The sequence below is a fragment of the Rissa tridactyla genome, chromosome 22 (assembly GCF_028500815.1).
Source record: "Rissa tridactyla isolate bRisTri1 chromosome 22, bRisTri1.patW.cur.20221130, whole genome shotgun sequence".
NCBI classification, from domain to species: Eukaryota; Metazoa; Chordata; class Aves; order Charadriiformes; family Laridae; genus Rissa; species Rissa tridactyla.
The window spans coordinates 5505119-5523791 of record NC_071487.1 but is presented as its reverse complement, the minus strand read 5'-3'; the positions used below and the strand labels follow the sequence as shown (position 1 = coordinate 5523791).

Sequence of the window (18673 nt, the reverse complement as noted above, 5' to 3'; positions counted from 1 at the left end):
GGGTTGGGGGGGGGCCTGGCACGTACCGAGGGGGCCGGGGCCGGGGCCGTCGTGGGCCCGCACTCAGCGGGGGCCGCCGCCGCCATGCTGCCGCACGCGGGGATGAGGGCAGGGGCCGGGCGGGCCACGTGACGGGGGCGCGTGTGCGGGGCGGGTATAAAAGGCCCGGCGGCGGCCAGGCCGCCTCAGAGCGGCGGCGGGGCCGGGGTTTGTGTGTTTCGGGGCCGGGGGCGGCGGCCGGGCGGGCTGTGTGAGGGGTCGCAGCGCCGCTGAGGTCAGTGTCCGTCCGGCTGTGGGAGGCTCTGAGCGCTCTGCGGGGCAGCAGGGCCTGGGGGCGGTCCTCAGGAAGGGCCTGGCCGTGGGGGCAGGACCCCCGGGTGAGGGGCTGGCCGTGTGGGGAGGGGCGGCCGGTGTGTGGGCCTTGCAGGAGGGAGAGGTGTCGTCCCGTTTTGGGGCACCTCCTGGGTGCTGACCTGTGAGGCGTTCGGGATGAGCAGCAGCTGCTGTGCCGGGGGAGCAGGGCTCATCCTGGCTCGAGGGACAGAGCAACCCCCCTAGAGGCCCCCATCTGGTGACCTCTGAGGGGTTCTGTGCTTTGGGGCTTTGGCTCTTCTGCCTCCTGCTGGCTGTCAGCTGGAGAAGGTGGAGCTCTCTGCAGAGATGCGGGGCACTTGGTGTGGGCTTTTTTAATGTGGGGTTTTTTTAAGCAGTAAATGCGAGGCCTGGTTGCTCAGGGCTCAGCCGTCTCCCATTGCACAGAGGTGTAAATCTGCTTGAAGCTGTCCCGTGGGCAGAATTCTGTTGTGGCTGCTCTGGCAACAGGGTTTTCCACATTACCCCTTGGAAGCGTTTTCAAGCTCAGCCCAGCAGAGGTGTGAGAGGGCTTTGTGTTTCGGCTGCTGGTGGCCCATGGGAGGAACTGTTTTTTTCTCCTCCTTTGGTGCAGGCCGTTGTGCCTTCTTCCTGCTGTGGGCAGGCTGCGGGATGGATGGAGGAGCCATGGGACAAAGCCCCCTTGTCTCTGGGGGCTGGGGTCGTTCTCTGGCATGGACTGTAGCCAGCACAAAGCTCACTGCAGATGTTTGGTGCTGCCACACGTTCCTGGTGGGTGTATGAAGGAGGCTGTGCTGCTAATGCAGCGAGCAAGGGCTGGTGCTCATGAGAGTGGCCGGAGTGCAAAGCCTGTCCTTGTGTTTGGTGTGTGGGTGGGAGTTCAGACTGAAAGACAGAGTGATGTGACAAGTGTGGGGTGTTTGGTGTGAGATGGCACTCGCTGACCTCTGCTTCCTCCCCTCCAGCTGCCACATCTTCCCCATGTGTTTGGGACCCTGGTTGCAGCCTCTCCAGCTCCATAGTCATAGAATCAGGTCATATGGAGGTTGGAAGCGTGTCCAGGGGGGTGAGGAGCTGTGAATCCTGTGTTGCGGCTGCCTGAGCTGGATGGCTTTCATGGGCGAGTAGAGTGCTTGGATCGCCAGAGCTGTTGCTTCAACATCCTTCAGCAGCACTAAAGCAGCTTTGAAGAAAACCACTACCCAAGAACTCGCTGGGAAAGGCCAAGTCAGGAAGAAAAGAAAGGCTGATGGCAGGAGAGTGTTATGTGTATACAGGGAGCACTAAATCAGAAAAAGTTGAGCTGCTTGAACGTCCAAGTTAAACAAGGGACAGGTATGAATGAAAATCCCCCTTCAGCGGGGCTGTGGCACCTGGTGGGGGCTGATTCCTGCTGCCCGCCGCGCTCCCTCCCCTCCCACACAGGCACGGAGCGGGGCTGGAGAAACAACTTTTAATGGAAAAACATGAGAGAAAATGTCCTAACAAAGCCACTCTAAGCCCCCCTCCCCTAATCACATCCCTCCCCCCCCGCCCCCAAATACACTACCCCCCCCCTCAAATACATGCCGCTCCCCTAAACGCATCCCTCCCACCCCCACCTACACTGCCCGCTACAACTTGTAATGGAAAAACATGAGAGAAAAGGCCCTATCGAAGCTACTCTACCCCCCTTCCCCTAAACACATCCCCCCCATCCCTCAAAATGCACTACCCCCCTTCAAATGCACCCCCCTCCCATAAACACATCCACCACTCCCCCAGATACAGTCCCCTCCCTTAAATCGGCCCCCCATCCCCTAAATACAACCCTCCCCCCAAATGCACCCCCCCCTCTGCTCCCCATCATCTCCATCTCCTCACGGGGGGGCTCTCTTCTCCCCGGCCACCCCTGGTCTGCCTGCAAGAGCCCTGCGCGTGCTGGGTTGTGGTGGCGGGGGGCTTGTCCCCCGCTTTGTCCCCCGCCTTTCTGCCACGGTGGGCTGGGCCGGCAGCAGCTCCACCCCCGCGTCCCCCCACGGCTCCTGGGACTCCGTCCCGTAGAGGAATTCTTCCAGTACGCGGACGGCCTCCAGGGTTTCCTCCACGCTCTTGTCCTCAAAAGGCACCTTCTGGGGCACTGCAAGGTGGCTGTCCGCGTCCCCGAGGGCTTGGCTGTGGGGGACAGCCAAGGGGCTGCTGGGGATGTCACTCTCCCAGGAGATGTTGCTGTCAGAGGAGTTGTTGCTGCTCCAGGAGGTGTTGCTCTTTTGGGAGATGATGTTGTGCTCTGACATGTCGCTCTTTGGGGAGAAGTTGCGTTCCGGGGAGACGTTGCGCTGTGAGGAGATGTTGCGCTCTGGGGAGAAGTTGTGCTCAGAGGAGATGTCGTTCTCTGGTGAAATGTCACTCTTTGGGAAGAAGTTGCACTCGGGGGAGATGTCACGCTCTGAGGAGACGGTCTCAAAGGAGGTGTTGCTCTCTGGGGAGATCCTGAACGCAGACAAGATGTCGCTCTTTGGGGAGATGTCACGTTCTGAGGGGATGTCGCTCTTTGGGGAGATGTCACGTTCTGAGGGGATGTCGCTCTTTGGGGAGATGTCACGTTCTGAGGGGATGTCGCTCTTTGTGTTGCTGATGTTGCTCAAGGAGATGTCAGTGCCCAGGGGTGTTTGCGGGGGGGAGACCCTGCTGGAGCTGTTGGTTTCTGATGAGCATTCCTCGGTGTTCTCAAAGCCAGGGATGGATTTTGGCAGCTCAATGGGTACTGGGGCCACCGCTCTCCCCTCTCTGCCGATGCCACCGGGTTCCCCTGGCATGGTGACGCTGATGTCAGGGTCGTGGCCAACCTCCACCATGTCCGGGCAGGAAACAAAGAGCCTGAGGGCCTCTTGGAGGAGCATCTCCTCAGACACTTCAAAGTTGGCATGTGGCTTGCTGGGAGCTTCTTTGTGGCGGGCAGCAATGGGTCTGGGGGGGACATGGGTGCCCTGGGGGACGCAGCTGGCAGGGGGTGTCCCCGCAGAGGTGGCTGTGCTGGAGATGTTGGTGCCTGCAGGCTGTTGCTTGAGGTGCTGGCGGCTGGGGATGGAGGTGAGCAGCAGCGGGGGCTCTGTGGGCACCGCTGTGTCCTGGTGGCCGTAGGCTGGGCGGTTCATCACTTGGGGCGGTGGGTGTTGTCCCTGGGGGGTGCCAGGGGCTGCCCAGGTCGGGATGGTCTCGCAGCCCCCGGGGCCCCCCAGGGCAGTGCCCGGTGGAGCAGTGGCGCCATGGCCGAGGGTGGTGGTGGCTGTCACAGGCACGTTGTTAACTGTCCACTCGATGTGGAAGAATCGCGGGTCGAAGCAGCATCCACATGGGGCCCTCTGCATCCCTGTGTGGGTGGGAGGGAGCCGTGCTGGGCCAGGGACACCCTCCGGGGTACCTGCCGAGCCGGCCCCCATGGCCAATGTCCCGGCTCTGGGCCAGGCCCCTGGGGGAGCTTGTGGCTGGCGGTCACCTCCTGTGCCCTTGGCCGCAAGAAGTGGCCCCAGGTATTGGGGAAATTCCCTGGAATTGGGTTTCACTGGGCAGGCGGGGGCAGTGTGATGCTCAGCCAGGCTTGCTGAGCCCCCATGCCAAAACTGCCGGGGTGGGGACAGGGGAGGTGGGAGGCTGAATGTGACCATGGAGAGGAGAGGTGGGACACTGAAGGTGACCAGGGTTCTTGGGCCAGGGGTGCCATACCTGGTGGTGGGGCTGCCCCCACTGGGGGTGCCCAGGCTGTGGGGAGTGGCTGCTGCTGCTCGGGCGGTGCGAACAGGGTGGCTGCGCCTGGAAGAGAGACAGGAGCCATGGCCGGTGGTCACTGCCTGCGTTCTTGGCCCCAAGAGGTGGCCCCAGGTATTGGGGAAATTCTCTGGAAATTCGGTTTCCCGAGCAGGCGAGGGCAGGGATGATCAGCAGGGCTTGCTGAGCCCCTGTGCCAAAACTGCCAGGGCGAAAACAGGGGAGGTGGGATGGTGAAGGTGACCATGGAGAGGGGAAGTGGGAGGCTGAATGTGACCAGGGTTCTGACACGAAGGTGTTGGAGTGGCAGAGGGAACAGGGGTGCCGTACCTGGTTGTGGGGCCTGTGCGGCTGCCCCCACTGGGGGTGCCCAGGCTGTAGGGAAGATGAGCTGCTGCCCGGGTGGTGGGACCAGGGTGGCTGCGCCTGGAAGAGAGACAGGAGCCATGGCCGGTGGTCACCTCCTGCACTCTTGGCCCCAAGAAGTGGCCCCAAGTATTGGGGAAATTCCCTCGAAATTGGGATTCACTGGGCAGGCGAGGGCAGGGACGCTCAGCTGGGCTTGCTGAGCCCCTGTGCCAAAACTGCCAGGGTGGGGAACAGGGGAGGTGGGATGGTGAAGGTGGCCAGGGAGAGGGGAGGTGGAACACTGAAGGTGAGCAGGGTTCTCAGAGAGGAAGGTGTTGGGGTGGCAGAGGGGACAGGGGTGCCATACCTGGTTGTGGGGCCTGTGGGGCTGCCCCCGCTGGGGGTGCCCAGGCTGTGGGGAGTGGCTGCTGCTGCCCGGGTGGTGGGACGAGGGTGGCTGCGCCTGGAAGAGAGACAGGAGCCATGGCCGGTGGTCACCTCCTGCGCTGTCGGCCCCAAGAGGTAGCCCCAAGTATTGGGGAAATTCTCAGGAACTGGGATTCACTGGGCAGGCGAGGGCAGGGACACTCAGCTGGGCTTGCTGAGCCCCTGTGCCAAAACTGCCAGGAGGGAGACAGGGGAGGTGGGATGGTGAAGGTGACCATGGAGAGGGGAGGCTGAAGGTGACCAGGGTTTTTGGACATGAAGGTGTCAGGGTGGCAGAGGGGACAGGGGTGCCATACCTGGTTGTGGGGTCTGTGGGGCCGCCCCCACTGGGAGTGCCCAGGCTGTGGGCAATGGCTGCTGCTGCCCGGGTGGTGGGACCAGGGTGGCTGCGCCTGGAAGAGAGACAGGAGCCATAGCCGGTGGTCACCTCCTGCGCTCTTGGCCCTGAGAGCGTCTGCGGGCTGCGGGTCGGGGTCGCTCCCTGCCTTGGGGGTAGAAGGTTTGTGGGAGCGCAAATGCCTGAAGGTTCTGGGGCGCCGGGGGGGTGTGGGGGCTGCGCTGGGGGAGCTGTCGAGGTGGCAGCGCCATGGTCGGTCCCCTCAGTCTCTCCGCTGCTAAGGACTCTTTGGCGTCTCCAGGATGGAATGTTGGGGCTCCCTGTGCTCCGCCCCCTCCCAATGGCCCCCCCAACAGCCCCCCCAGCTCCTGCTGGGGAGGGAAGGGGCTTGGGGGGGCTGGGTGTCCCCAGCCCCTACCAGGGGCTCTGTGTGCAAGTGCTTTTTGCTTTCAACAGTATTTTTCAGGGGGCGAAAGGACCAAGTTGGTTCAGCCGAGCTTTGTGGGGACGAAGCTGCACCCGCAGCCTCCTTGTGCCACTCGGCAAATGCCTCTGTGACTGTCGCCTGTGCTGCGCTGCCTGGAGTGACGCAGAGACAGGAACAAGGACCTGGAGGGTGCGAGGGAAGGTCACGCAGCATCCCTCGGTGGCACGCTCCCCTGCCCAGCCCTCCCTCAAATCCTGCTCTCGGGTCTTTTAGTCTCCTCATTGGGAAACAAGCAGCTCTGGGTCCCCCTCGGAGGGGGCTGCACTTCCCCTGGGTGTGTGACACCGGGAGGAGACGGTACCCACCGCTGCATGCTCCCAGAAAAGGCCGGGATTCTGCACAACATCCGATGACGAGATGCTGGGTCTCTTTGTGCTCTGCAGGACCCCAGGGACTGGGTTAGTTCATCCCCTCCTGGCACTGGGGAGGATTTGGCACTACCGAGGACACCCCGGTAGGAACAGAGGCCTCTCGCTCCCGCTACGTGAACAGTGTGTGGCGTGGGGGAGCCGGGACAACTGCCGTGAGCTGGAGGCCAGAGATCCCTCCTGGCCTGTATCCTGTTCATTAAACAGATTGCTCTCTGTTAGCGAGGCACCTCTGGCTGCAAGATCGCGTGAGACCATCTGCTGTGTAACTTGTGGCAGGGAACGATGCTGGGGGCGTGAAGGCAACTTCTGAAAATGTAAAACTTTTATTCCATTTCACAGCGCAGCTGAACAACCCCGTTCCTCGACACGCATCGTCCTAATGCCTCCTCGGGAAAGAGCCTCCTCAGCCCTATCTGTAGGAATTTGCTGTGTGTTTAGGCAGGAAGGTGAAGTTGGTAGCTACGGCTCCCAGCAGCAGCTCACTAGAAGAAAGAAAAGAACAAAAACAAAACAAAAAAAGCCAAGGAGAGGTTTGTGTCCAGTACGATAGAGCCACCTGTACGCTCTTGCGTCGCCCTGTGGCTCTACAGCGAAGGTGATGGCAGTCAGATGTGTCAAACCAAGCCTCTACCCTCCCAAAAATTCAGGGCTGCTGCACAAAACCGCCTCCGGTGCTGAGCTTTAACCTGCCCCTGTCATGATATAATGACAGCCTGCGGAGGCATAATTTAGCCCTGACCTGAAGACGTCTGTTTTAAGGTTAAAAAGTCCTCCCAGCTAAACTTTATCCAACAGCAGCAACGAAAAAACCAACTTGTCCGGTGTTCATTTGGCTTTCTCTCATTAAGGAAGCCATGCAGGATCCCAGCCCGGAGGGTCCATCCTTGCTTTATCCGCTGCAAGGTTTAATTGGTTTCATGGCACTGGATCCCAACAAGGATTTAAAATGATCCGGTTGCTAACAGACCTGGTTGCTTTAACCCTGAACCCCAGCACTGGAGGGACGCAGCCTCCCGATAAGGACAATGCCCCTATTGCTGGGCAGTCACCCAGAACCGATGCCAAAACGGGTTCTGAAGTTTGGTGACCTGAAGACCAGCCTCACCCCTGGCAATGCCATGCCGAAAATCAGCAGGAGCCACTGAAAAGCTCCTCCCCACCTCTCGCTGTGCCTGTGCAGAGCCAAAACCCTGCCAGTGCCAGAAAGCATTAAGGGCAGATCCTAAAATGATGGAAGCCAGTTCCATTGGGATCAGATCTGTCCTTGCTTAAGGCTTCAGCTGTTTCACCCTCTGGAACACACATTGTATTTTCAGTGCAGAGTCCTTTTCTTTACAGTCAAGGAGGCTTAACTTATTTCCCCGAGGCTGCTTCAACACAGCATCACTACAACTTTCCGTAAGACATGTCAGAGAGAGAGTAGCCCAGCAGGGCACAGAACGGCACAGCAGGAGCCTGGATCTACAGCCCAAAAGCAGAAATGGAGTGTGCTCAGAGACCCCTGCTCCTGGTTAGCGTCTCCTTCAAATGAGAGTTAAGGAATAAACCTAAATTGCTTTGAAATGTTGAGTTCTTACGGCTATAAATGTCTGTTACCTGGCACTGTAAAGACCACAGGTTACAAAGCTTCGTGCACCCCAATGCAGGCGGGTTCTGCTTGAAAAATGACATTTAAGAATTCGGATCCCACTCGATGTACTGGTAACGTGGTTTCAGGCAGCTGTTGCCAGCACTGACCAAAGGGATGAGGATTGGCAAAACCAGAGAAGGCCGCAGCCATGCTCTATTTCTGCTAGTCTCTGTTTCCGTGAGACGGGAAATAGCAGCTGGCTGCTCCAGCTCTCCTTTTAGCTGCCTTTGAGCTTGCGAAGTCATTTCAAGGCAGTGCCTGAGGGCTCGTAGGTGTGGAGAAAAACAGTTTCCTGGAAAACGCTCAGCTCTCCTAACCTGGGGATGGGCACCGCTTCCTGCTTGGCATCTGCACGGGCCCGGCAGGGTGGGACTGTGCGGGCAGAGCCCGGAGGGACGTGATGCTGAAAGCCTGAGACATCCCAGCGCTGTGCTCTCCTCTGTTGCTCCCTACGACTGTCCTGGGATGAAGAGCGTGTCATGAGAGAGGTCAGCTCTTCTCGCTTTGCAGCAGGCACGGGACGACCTGCTGAAGCAGATACAGGGACTGAGCCAGCTCTTTGTGGCAACTTCAAGCTCAGTTAAAACCTCGAAGTGAAGCCCTGGTTAACCCTCGCTGCTTCCTTACAACCTCTCTAACCGATGGGAAAGCGTCATCACCCTCTCTCTGGAGGCTGCACGCAGGCACAGGGGCTTTGTGGGGCTCATTTGGGATTTGTCTCAGAGGAAGCTCCTGTGCAGAAGTCTTTGGGTAGTTTAGTGCCCGTGAGTTACTTTGTGCTGCACGAGATTCCTTACCCAAGGAATCTTATTCTTCCCCAAGCCGGCATTGCGGTAACGTGGGCGTAGAAGAGAGCGGGGGACTGATGTTGTAAGATAAACCACTGCTAAACACAGCCTTTTCTTGGGGTAATTAGTCAGGGAGGGTATTAAGCCCCACTAGTCGGGTCTGACAGGGCAAATGGGTCATGTCCATTTATAACTGTCCTAAATCCCTTCCTTGTGCTGAAGCTGTTTGGTTCAGAACGGCGGGTGGCTGGAGTCTCATGCTCAGGGCTCAGTGCCGCCTCTTGGCTCAAGCAGGAAAGGTGGTGTCAAGCAGGAAAGGTGGAATTACTGGGGTCATACTGGGCTTGGTGGTTTGTGACTGCAGGTGCTGGAGCCATCGGCAGAGAGGACAAGCGAGGGAACCTGTTGGCAGAGAGGGGCTGCTGCAGGAGGCAGAGCCATTTCCTCCACGTCAGGCATGGTGAGTTCCCCCTTTGCCCGCAAGAAACCTGGTTCCTCTAAGCTTCCCCACTCCCGTCCCGCCCATCGTCCCTCAGACATTTCTTTGTGTTGAAATTATCCTAGTGACTTTTCCCTCGGGGGATTAAGGACAGGAATACGCTGGGGACTCATTGCCCAGATAACCCAACGCTTGAAGCGTGTTCTGTAGAAGAGAAAATGATGAGTGGCCTGGCCCCTGCGTCTGCTCATCAGCACGCAAGGGGCTCCATCTTCTGTACCCGTGTTCTGCAGTGTGTGTGAATTTTGTGTTTGCATAAATTCAGGACTACTGCACACTTTTTTGCTTCCCAGGATGAACGTTGGAAGGGCTGTCAGCGAGGCAGCAGCGTGTCCTGACTTGCTGTGCAGAGAAAGCAAGGCATAGCTCACTCGTTCAGCAGAAAGAAGTCTGTGTCTCTATAATTAGTCATTAGTCTCAGTTCCCCTCGCAGCGGCAGTAAAGCTACAGAAAATGAGCTTCAGCTGATTTTAGCACAGGTATGTGAAAATAGCTTTAAACTGTATGGCCGAAAGCCTGAGGTTTCTCTGTTTTTTCTCAGGGCATCAGAGCAGTACTTGTGCAAATTTAGCCTTTAGTGTTTGCAGAATATCAAGTTCTTACGTGAACAGTAGGAAATATAAAATGATCGTGGCCAAATTAAGAACTGTCACAAGCCGTGACAGCTTGTCATCTCCAGAGGAAAAAATTTCATAAGAGTAAATAATGATGAAAATAGTAAAAATAGTAACAGAGAGTGATAAAAATAATAAACATGGCTTTTATTGCCATGGGGATGGGAGCGCAGGGGTTAACAGTGTCTTCAGCTGGCAAAGTGACCTTTGCGAAGTGACCAGCTGTCTGTGCCCTTGCTGTGGGTGAGGAGCATCCCCAGGGATCACCCTGGGAATGGCTAATACACTGCAAATTGCTCCTGGCTCACTGCTCCCCGCTTTCCTGGGCATAGAAATCCTCGGGCAGCTATTTCCTGCTGTCACACAGCGTGATGATGGGAGCTGTGTCTTGCACTGATGCTGAAGATCAGTTTTTAAATCAATGCAAAATTAACGTTTTTGCAGTGCACACTGGGTCTGCAACTCCAGCAGGGTAAAGCAAATGAATTATAGCGGTGTTGAACTACTCAGTGGGCAGTTTTAAGGCCAGTTTTCTTCCTATGATGAAACGAGAACTTACATCAATCAACCCTTTGAGTATGGACAGCGCTATTGGGGCAAAATGGGTCATTTTAGAAGGATTTCCAGGAGAAGCGTCCATTAGCCAATAACCAATAACTCAAAATACAGCAGGGTAAACTGATCTAAGCCTGGATGCCATGGTCCCGTGTCTTCCCTGCTCCCACCTTCCCGTCCTCTGCCTGTGGTGCTAGTGTGGCACTGCAGCAAGTTTGGGGACCTGGGAAATTGGGATTTGGCGGGGAGGGGGGACAGATTTGTTTTCAGCTCCAGCAGCTCCATGACCATTTGTTTAATATCTTTATCAATGATCTGGATCAGGGGATTGAGTGCACCCTCAGCAAGTTTGCAGATGACACCAAACTAGGTGGGAGTGTTGATCTGCTGGAGGGTAGGAAGGCTCTACAGAGGGACCTGGACAGGCTGGATCCATGGGCCAAGGCCAACTGTGTGAGGTTTAATAAGGCCAAGTGCCGGGTCCTGCATTTCGGTCACAACAACCCCAAGCAACGCTACAGGCTTGGGGCAGAGTGGCTGGAAAGCTGCCCAGCAGAACAGGACCTGGGGGTGCTGGTGGACGGCCAGCTTAACATGAGCCAGCAGTGTGCCCAGGTGGCCAAGGCGGCCGACAGCATTCTGGCTTGTGTCAGGAATAGCGTGGCCAGCAGGAGCAGGGAAGTGCTGGTGCCTCTGTGCTTGGCGCTGGTGAGGCCTCACCTCGAGTGCTGTGTTCAGTTCTGGGCCCCTCTGGACAAGAGGGACATTGAGGTGCTGGAGCGTGTCCAGAGGAGAGCGCCCAGGCTGGTGAGGGGTCTGGAGACGAGGGCATGTGAGGAGAGGCTGAGGGAGCTGGGCATGTTCAGCTTGGAGAAGAGGAGGCTGAGGGGAGACCTCCTTGCCCTCTACAACTCCCTGGAAGGAGGGTGCAGAGAGGTGGGTGTTGGGCTCTTCTCCCAGGGGAATAATGACAGGACCAGAGGAAATGGTCTGAAGCTGCGGCAGGGGAGGTTTAGATTAGATATCAGGAAGAATGACTTTGCTGACAGAGTGGTCAGGCACTGAACAGCCTGCCCAGGGAGGGGGTTGAGTCACCATCCCTCGAGGTGTTTAAGAAACGTCCAGATTTGGCACTTCAGGGCATGCTCTAGTGGCACAGATTGGAGGGGGTTTGGTTGGACTCGATGATCTCAAAGGTCCTTTGCAACCATGAAGATTCTATGATTCTGTGACCAGGTTCAGTGGGCTCTAGGCAAGGAGAGCTGGGTTTCTCCTTCTGCCCCCAGTGCGCTGGGTGCTCAGGCTTGTTCAAGGTCTGCAGTTCGGTTACATCTGGGCGTTCGCATTTCTCCTTTTCTAATCACTGTGTTCATCTATTCTCACCCCGTCCTTCATGAGCTCACTAAAGAATATAAAGCCTACGGTTTCCTAGTGAGTTTTTAATTGCATACTTTTTATTCTGTAGCACACTTAGGCGTCTGTTATGAAATGTTTACGTCTGGTCTGCAAACACAGAAGACACGTGTGCGGTGCTAATGCAGGGCTTTCTCCCTGGGATTTCTGCAGGTGCTCAGGCTGAAGGAATCTCTCTCCCAGGCAGAATTCCCAGAGGTGGACCATGTCTTTTTGTTCAGTGTTTTGTGTCGTGCTTGGGCCTCCCCAGCATTGTGCAAATAGTGAGGAGTACAATCTTTTTGTCAGTCTTGTGTTTCACAGGTGTCTCTGGCAGTCCTGTCTGCAGAAATTGCTGGTCCAGCTGCCTGGCCCAGCAGATCAGCGCCGGCCTCCTTGGGCTTTCCAGACACTCCTCCGTGCTTGATTTCCTTAGAAGCAAGAAGGTGAGAAAAGTGTGTTTGTGTTGTCCCTGTGGCGGCTGGGTCTGGGCAAAGGTCATACGCCAGTGCCTGGGGCTGTGATTTTATACATGTTTTAAAATACCAGCTCTTGGCTTCTGCATTGCAGAAAACCCGTCACTGAGCCTCTTGTCCTCCCTTAGCCAGCAAGCAGGGGAATACGCAGGCCAGACAAACGGGAACTCTCCGGCAATGCTGGATACTCGTGGTAGAGGAAGGGCAAGAGTTCAGCTGAAGGGCTATCACAGCACCTCTCTCAGCTCCGGGCAGCATCTGAGCACGTGTCTGTCCTCCCCAGCCCGGCAGCGAGACCGGCTCTTTCAGCCACACCTGCCGTACCTGGGAGCTGGTGTCCTATGCGGAGAGGGGTTGGAGGCCTTTTTTCGCCTGGTTCAGCAAAACCAGCAGGGCCCGTGATTTCATAAGGAGTATCTGGCCTTTGAGGTGCTTATGCCGTTCCCTTCTGACATGCCCTGTGTCACTCCTAGGAGGGACTAGAAGGGGCCTGCGCCTTTGGGGACACAGCTATGCATGGGCTGCAAGTGCTCTCCTTATGCCAGGAGAGCTGACATTGCCTGAAGTCCCATCTCCACCGGGATAACTAACCCTGGAGAGGGAACGGAAACAGGCTCTGCAGGATGCTGTGTGCGTGTGTCCTGTGAGTGTTCACCTGGGGGGCTGTGACTGCGAAAAATCTTGTTGCCAATTGTCCCACCGTTGTCACCCCTGTGGCACTGCTGGTGCAACATCTGGCAGGCAGGCAGGCAGGTCCACATTCCTTTCCCAGAGCTGTCGTCACCCTGACCCTCCAGACCAGGAGCCTGGGGCGAGAGGAGAGCTGCTTTAGCCAGTACGGTTCAGCTGATTGTAGCAGGGTTTTGAGGAACAAACTGTTTTGATACAAATGTGTCACTGGGAAGAGCAGCACCACAAGGACATCGTGCTGTCACGCAGGGTGAAAGGAACGAAAGCTGTGTCAGATCTAGGTCAGAAAAGGTTTTTATCAGGGAGCTGATGCTGGAAGTTGTTCTCTGTGACCTGTTTTTACCAGTGTATGTGCCACTTGCCCTGTTCTGCGCAGCTGCAGGTCAGGCACCCCGACTCGCCGCTGCAGCTGGCAGCCCCGCGTTCCTGCCCTGCGGGTTCCTGCTGCGAGCTGTCCCGCCTGCACGTGGAGCGGCTCCTGCTCCTCGAAGGCCTTCGGGAGGTGGAGGTGATCGACGGCTGTCACTGCAGCACATGGCCCGAGGAGTGTCTCCGTCTCCCAGCTCTGAACACCTTTCCAGACTCTCCCTGGGAGGTCAAAGTGGATGTGGGGAAATGCTCTGACCTGACCTACAGTGCAGGTATGGGAATGACGCAGTGCTCTCCTCCCTCCGGGAAGCTGGGGATGAGCCCTTCTGTATGACCAGCACCAACATCAGACTGTGATCTAACAACGCTCCGGTCTGCTGTGCAAACCCTCTTTGCCTTATCTGGGAACAGGATTGTATTTTATATTGTTGGGGTTTGGGTTTTCTTTTCCCTTCTGTTGCTGGGCCCTTACACCACAGGTCTGCGGGTGAAATGGTAATTCTCTGCCCATGTGTGGCGTGAGGATGGAAAGACAACCACCTCCTCTTATGGGGAAGTGTCCTGTAACCAGAGATCATAGAAGCAGAGTAAACCAGGCTGGGAGGGACCTTGAGGGTCTGCTCCAATGCCCCCACTCAAAGCAAGGAAAACAACCTCCTGTAAAAGCTCTCCACTAAAAAAATAGAGTTTCCTTTCTGACAGACTGAAATGCCCTTTCATCTCAGCACCAGAGAACTACACTAATGTTTCACAAATCACTTGGAAGCTCCAAACTAAGTCGTTCCAGACAGGTCAAAACCTTTCACTGGGATAAAGCTGAACGGGTTTGTCCTCAACTGGTGTGCTGTCTTGTGAGTTCACGCATAACGTGACCCAAGAGTCACGTCAGTGAAGATGAACCCATCCCTTTTTATCAGGATGGAAAGTCGTGTCAAAATGATTTTCCACAACTGCTCGATAGAATCAGCTCTCCTGGAATTCGTTGATGTCATTTTATTGGCATTTCTGCATCTAAAACCATCTGGTGAGACCCTTCCCGGCGGCTCCCATGACACGGCTGTGCAGCAGCCGCTAGGGAGGGACAGAGACCAGGCCGAGTCCCAGCGTCAGCTTGGGGAGCAGCGCAGGGGCTGAGGGTGGGTGCTGGGGAAGCCAGAAGGGTGGTGGAGAGAACAAACCCCAAGGGGCCCTGCTTGCGGATGCGCGTCCCGTCCTGGAGAGCCGGAGGAGGCTCCGCTCCTCCATCCCCGGCCCTGCGGCTTCTGTGACCTGGCCGCAAGGCACAGCCGGCGGGAAAGAAAATTAGGCAGCGTGAAGTGCTTTTTTCCAGAGGTGGGAGAATCGGCATTTACTTCCCAGACGTGTGACTGGAAGGTGCTGGACGATGCTGTTGTCCCCGGGGGTGGCTAATGGACGGAGGCTCATTCGGTGATAATGGCCCAGGGCTGGGAAATGTGGACTCGCCCCCAGCTTTGCCTCTGCCCTAGGGCAGGTCTCGGCACTTTCCTTCTGGATTTTCCCCGAAAAGTCAGGCTGACACTTTCAGTGTCATGTTAAAGACTGGCAATGTCGGGGCGGGGGTGTAGGGGGGGGGAATGTTAAAATCTCACCCAGAAATACTGGCTTCCAAAAATCGTTTGTCATTTTGTGTTCCCCCTCTTATGGCATCCCTGAGAGATTTGCTTTCAGAAAACGCTTTTCCCTCCCCTGAAAACACAGCCCCATCCTGGAAAAAGAAATCTCCTCCAGCAGCTGATGAAGGAGCTGGGAGGGGGCAGGAAACTCTCACAGCTATTTTAAATCCAGGAACCAAATGCAAACCCTGAAAGACCCACACCCAAGGGCTGGGACAGGGCAAGACTCGGTCCTATTTAGAGCCAAAACCCAAGACTGACTTAGCCATCAACTCAGCCAGCCTTCTTCCCCTCCTCTGGCTCACGCAACAGAGATTTTAATCCTGATTTACTTGGTGAGGGAGAGGAAAGCTGGGAGGTTGAGCAGATAAACGGTTTCTTTCTGCGCAGAATGTACGTTCAAACTGAGCCAGGCGGGACGGTCCCTGCCTGTTTCCTTCCCGCTGGACGTGAGTTATTGCTGGAGGAGCCTCTGCCTCCTCTCCAAGTGCTGAGCCTGGGCCAGCCGGGACCTGCCGCGCCGCCAGTCTGTCCTGGCCCGGAGGCGACAACGGCAGCGAAGATGCGGGTTTTTGGCAAGTCCACCCAAAGCCCCGCTTCGCCGTGCTCGCTGCACAGCTCCCTTAGCAATCAGGCGGGGTATGTCAAAGCCGAACATAATTTAGTCTTGCCTTGGGAGCTTTTCATTGAGTTAAAGCTTGAATAGGGAGAGAAAAGGGAAAGCAGGACGGACTTGGTCCTGCACCCCCGAGGACGGGGCCATCGCCTTTCTGCTCTCTTGTACCAGCCTTCCTCCGACCCACGACGCAGGCGGGGCAGATGGAATAACTCAAGAGGAAACAGCCTCAAGTTGCCCCAGGGGAGGTTTAGGATGGATATTAGGAAAAATTTCTTCCCCAAAAGGGTTGTCAAGCATTGGACCAGGCTGCCCAGGGCAGTGGTGGAGTCGCCATCCCTGGAGGGATTGAAAAGCCGGGCAGACGTGGGGCTGAGGGACGTGGGTCAGTGGTGGGTTTGGTGGTGTTGGGTTGCTGGTTGGACTCGATGGTCTGAAAGGGCCCTTCCAACCCAGACAATTCCGTGATTTTAGTCTTCCCTGACCAGCTCATGTGCCTGCACAGAGAGAGCTGAAAGCCCAGCCCAAAGCAAACTCTTTGGAGGTGCCCTGAGGAATGTACCTCCAGGAGAGCCAGGGACACCGGCTCCAGCATACGAGGAGCCCGTGCAGGGCACAGACCCCTCGCAAATCCAGAGAGAAACACTGAATGACTCAATGGTAAATAATGTTCCCCAGCTCCCTGGTGTGAGAGCATGTCTCTGGAAAAAACTCTGCCATGACTGTTTTATGTTAAAAGACCTTTTTTCTCAAAGATAACGTGTAATAGCTCAGGCTGTCTCCCCAGAGATGGGGCTTTCACGGGCTCCGGTGCAGGATTCCCAATTTGTGCCCAGAATAACCCCTCTTTGCCCCGTGATCTGAAACAGAGATGGAGGAACAAAAACGATTGCTGAGGCCCCGAGCTGGTGAAGGAACGAGCCTCAAACTCTCAGCCGGGGACCCTCACGCAGAAAATGGCACTTTCTGTGCTGGGCGCCGGGGCCGACGCCGCGTCTGTGCCCCACGGCAGACCCCGGTGAAGATGCTGCGTCTGTAGTGGCCTCAGGTGCAGCCTTGGATTAAATTTCCTTCTTAAATTTCCTTGCAGGTGGACTTTTCTGCGTGTCCATGAAGTTCAACACGGCTCTAGTCAAAACCCCACAAGGCGGGGAGGTGGTTTGGATGCTGGAGAACTGCGAAATGAAGGAAAAAGGCTACCGTGTCTCCCAGGTAGGGATATTATTACGAAATTGTGCACAGCTCTGCCGGACACAGGGAGGAACGGCTCCGGGTTGGTTTTCCTGCGCCTTGGCCTCCTCCCCCGTGGGCTCGGCCGTGCCGCTGGGCCCGTGGGGGGTGGGTGAAACAGCCGGGTGGGTGCTCTGACGTGGGCAGCTTCGCCCTGGCAGAGCTAAGCGCGTCCTGGCCACAAACCGCAGTGGTAAAAATCTCATATTTCTATTATCTTACGCAAAAAAAATGCATTTTGCTGCCACTCATTTGTGTATCCATCAGTGCCATCAAGTAACAAATGGCCTCTTCTTTGGGGTGAGGATTTCCTTAAAAAATAATTAAGGGAGCAGTGAGATATTTCTTTTAAAAATGATTTAATCATTAAGTGCGTCTTAAGCTCCGTTCAACAGAGACTCTACTCTTTACTTCAACATACCTTTGTGCACAGGGACCTCTGACTCAAAACCCACTGCTGTGCCCCCAAAATACTTCTCACAAGCTTGGCCTCGCTGCCACTGTCTCGGGGCTGGACGTTCAGCCTGAGGACAGAGGGCGCAGTGACACGGTGACGGCAGCCGATCCCCTGGGGTGTCCCCAGCAAAGGTGCTGCTGGGGATTTTCACGCCTTTGTTTTGCAAATCTTTGCAGGAAATTGATGCGGGAAGGTGCTTGGGCAGCTGCTCCTCGGGGGATCCCTGCTTGCTTAGGTAAGCACAGCTGCCAGGATCCGGCCGTTCGCTTTCCCGGGCACATCTGCACACATTCCCAGGCAGATCTGAGCCTTTCCCGTTCCTGCTGTTGCTGGGGCAGGACCTGGGAGGGTGACAAAGGAGCAGATTTTGGGTATCCCCCTCCGCTCACCCTCTGGGGATGTGTCTAACCACGAAGCTGAAGCAGAGCAGCGTTGGCAGGGGTGCCACAGCAGCACACTGCTCCATCGCTTCCTGGGATAAGGAAAAACCTGCCGCTCGTGCTGCCGAATTCGGGCTGTTGGGCAGGTGGTTCCAGAGGTTGTGGTCCCCCGTGGCAGCAGACACAGATGGGAAGAGGGTCCTGACAGTGGCTTTCTCCAGCTTTGGATGTGCTGCTCCTGTTCCCTGTCTGTGATGCGCGAGTCGGGAGGAGGAAGAGGAGGAGGAGGGGGATGGGGATGCTCTGGGGCAGGGTTTGCCCAGACAGTTGGTTCAGGCCAGGGGGGCAGCACTTCGTGTCGCTTGCGGACACAAAAATGTGGTGAATGCAAAGGGAAACAAACCAAACCACAAATAACTAACTAATCCCTGCTTTGCGGAGGCGGAGAGGGAGGAGGCAGTTCACTGAGCTACACCAGGAGTAAGGAATAGCCGCTGCCTCCCTTCTCCCCACCCTGCTCCAGCGCAGCTGCCCTTTTGCCAGGTGACGGTATGCGGGGCCCTGGGGGAGGGGGGCGCAGGGGACGTACCGGGTTTGTCTCTAACCGCAGGGAGTCCCAAAGCCGAAAGAAATGTCTGGTTTGGGCAGAAGCTGCCTCCGGCCACTGCACCCCTCACCGGTACGACATCCACACCTTCAGGAGCCGCCGGGAGCGCGCTCGCACCGTCGTTGCCATCCGGCAGCGCAAGTGCAGGGGGTAGCGGGACCGGGGACCTGCAGGTGGGGCTCCTGCCAGACCCCCCCGCCAGACTGTCTGTAGTATATGTAAATGAGAGAAGGCTATTTTTTTAATAAAAGCTGGTTTAACCAATGCTTGTATAAATGAATCCTCTACAAAACGTTTCGCTGCTTGTAAAATTAACATCGGAGCTCGGCTGTGCGGCTCCTCCTCGCTCGGCCCACGCGTCCCGGGAGGATGCGGAGCAAGGAGGGATGCGGCTGCCTGGCATGGGATGGGGCTTGCATGGGCCCAGCTGCTCCCGTTTACAAAATGGGAAGCAGGAGTGGGAGAGGAGAGGGAAACAGGCATGTCGGGGCAGAGATGTCGCCTCCTCCGGCAGCCCCAGTTATCCTGCAGGACGTGCCGCTGCCACCGGTGAGCTGGGAAGAGGAAGGAAAGTGTCTGGAGGATACGAATAGTTTCCTCTATCAATTAACTCAGGCCGCTCGTTGCCTCCCTGCCTACTCTGGGTAATTAACAGCCCTTTCACCC

At 56.6% G+C, this 18673-nt stretch overlaps 1 protein-coding gene across 2 annotated transcripts; it reads left to right on the top strand.

Annotated features, from left to right (window-relative positions):
- The first annotated feature begins 208 nt into the window (after window positions 1-208).
- Window positions 209-18262, top strand: LOC128900645 (uncharacterized). 2 transcript variants are annotated; one of them, XM_054182037.1, is made up of 8 exons: window positions 209-274; window positions 1299-1668; window positions 8853-8948; window positions 11858-11994; window positions 13091-13355; window positions 16424-16545; window positions 17197-17255; window positions 18011-18262. In XM_054182037.1, the coding sequence occupies exons 2-8, from the start codon at window positions 1599-1601 to the stop codon at window positions 18159-18161; spliced, it is 900 nt and encodes a 299-aa protein (XP_054038012.1). In that variant the 5' UTR covers window positions 209-274; window positions 1299-1598; the 3' UTR covers window positions 18162-18262. The 2 variants fall into 2 exon arrangements, with proteins under 2 accessions (XP_054038012.1, XP_054038013.1); XM_054182038.1 differs by lacking the exon at window positions 8853-8948.
- The last annotated feature ends 411 nt before the right edge of the window (window positions 18263-18673 follow it).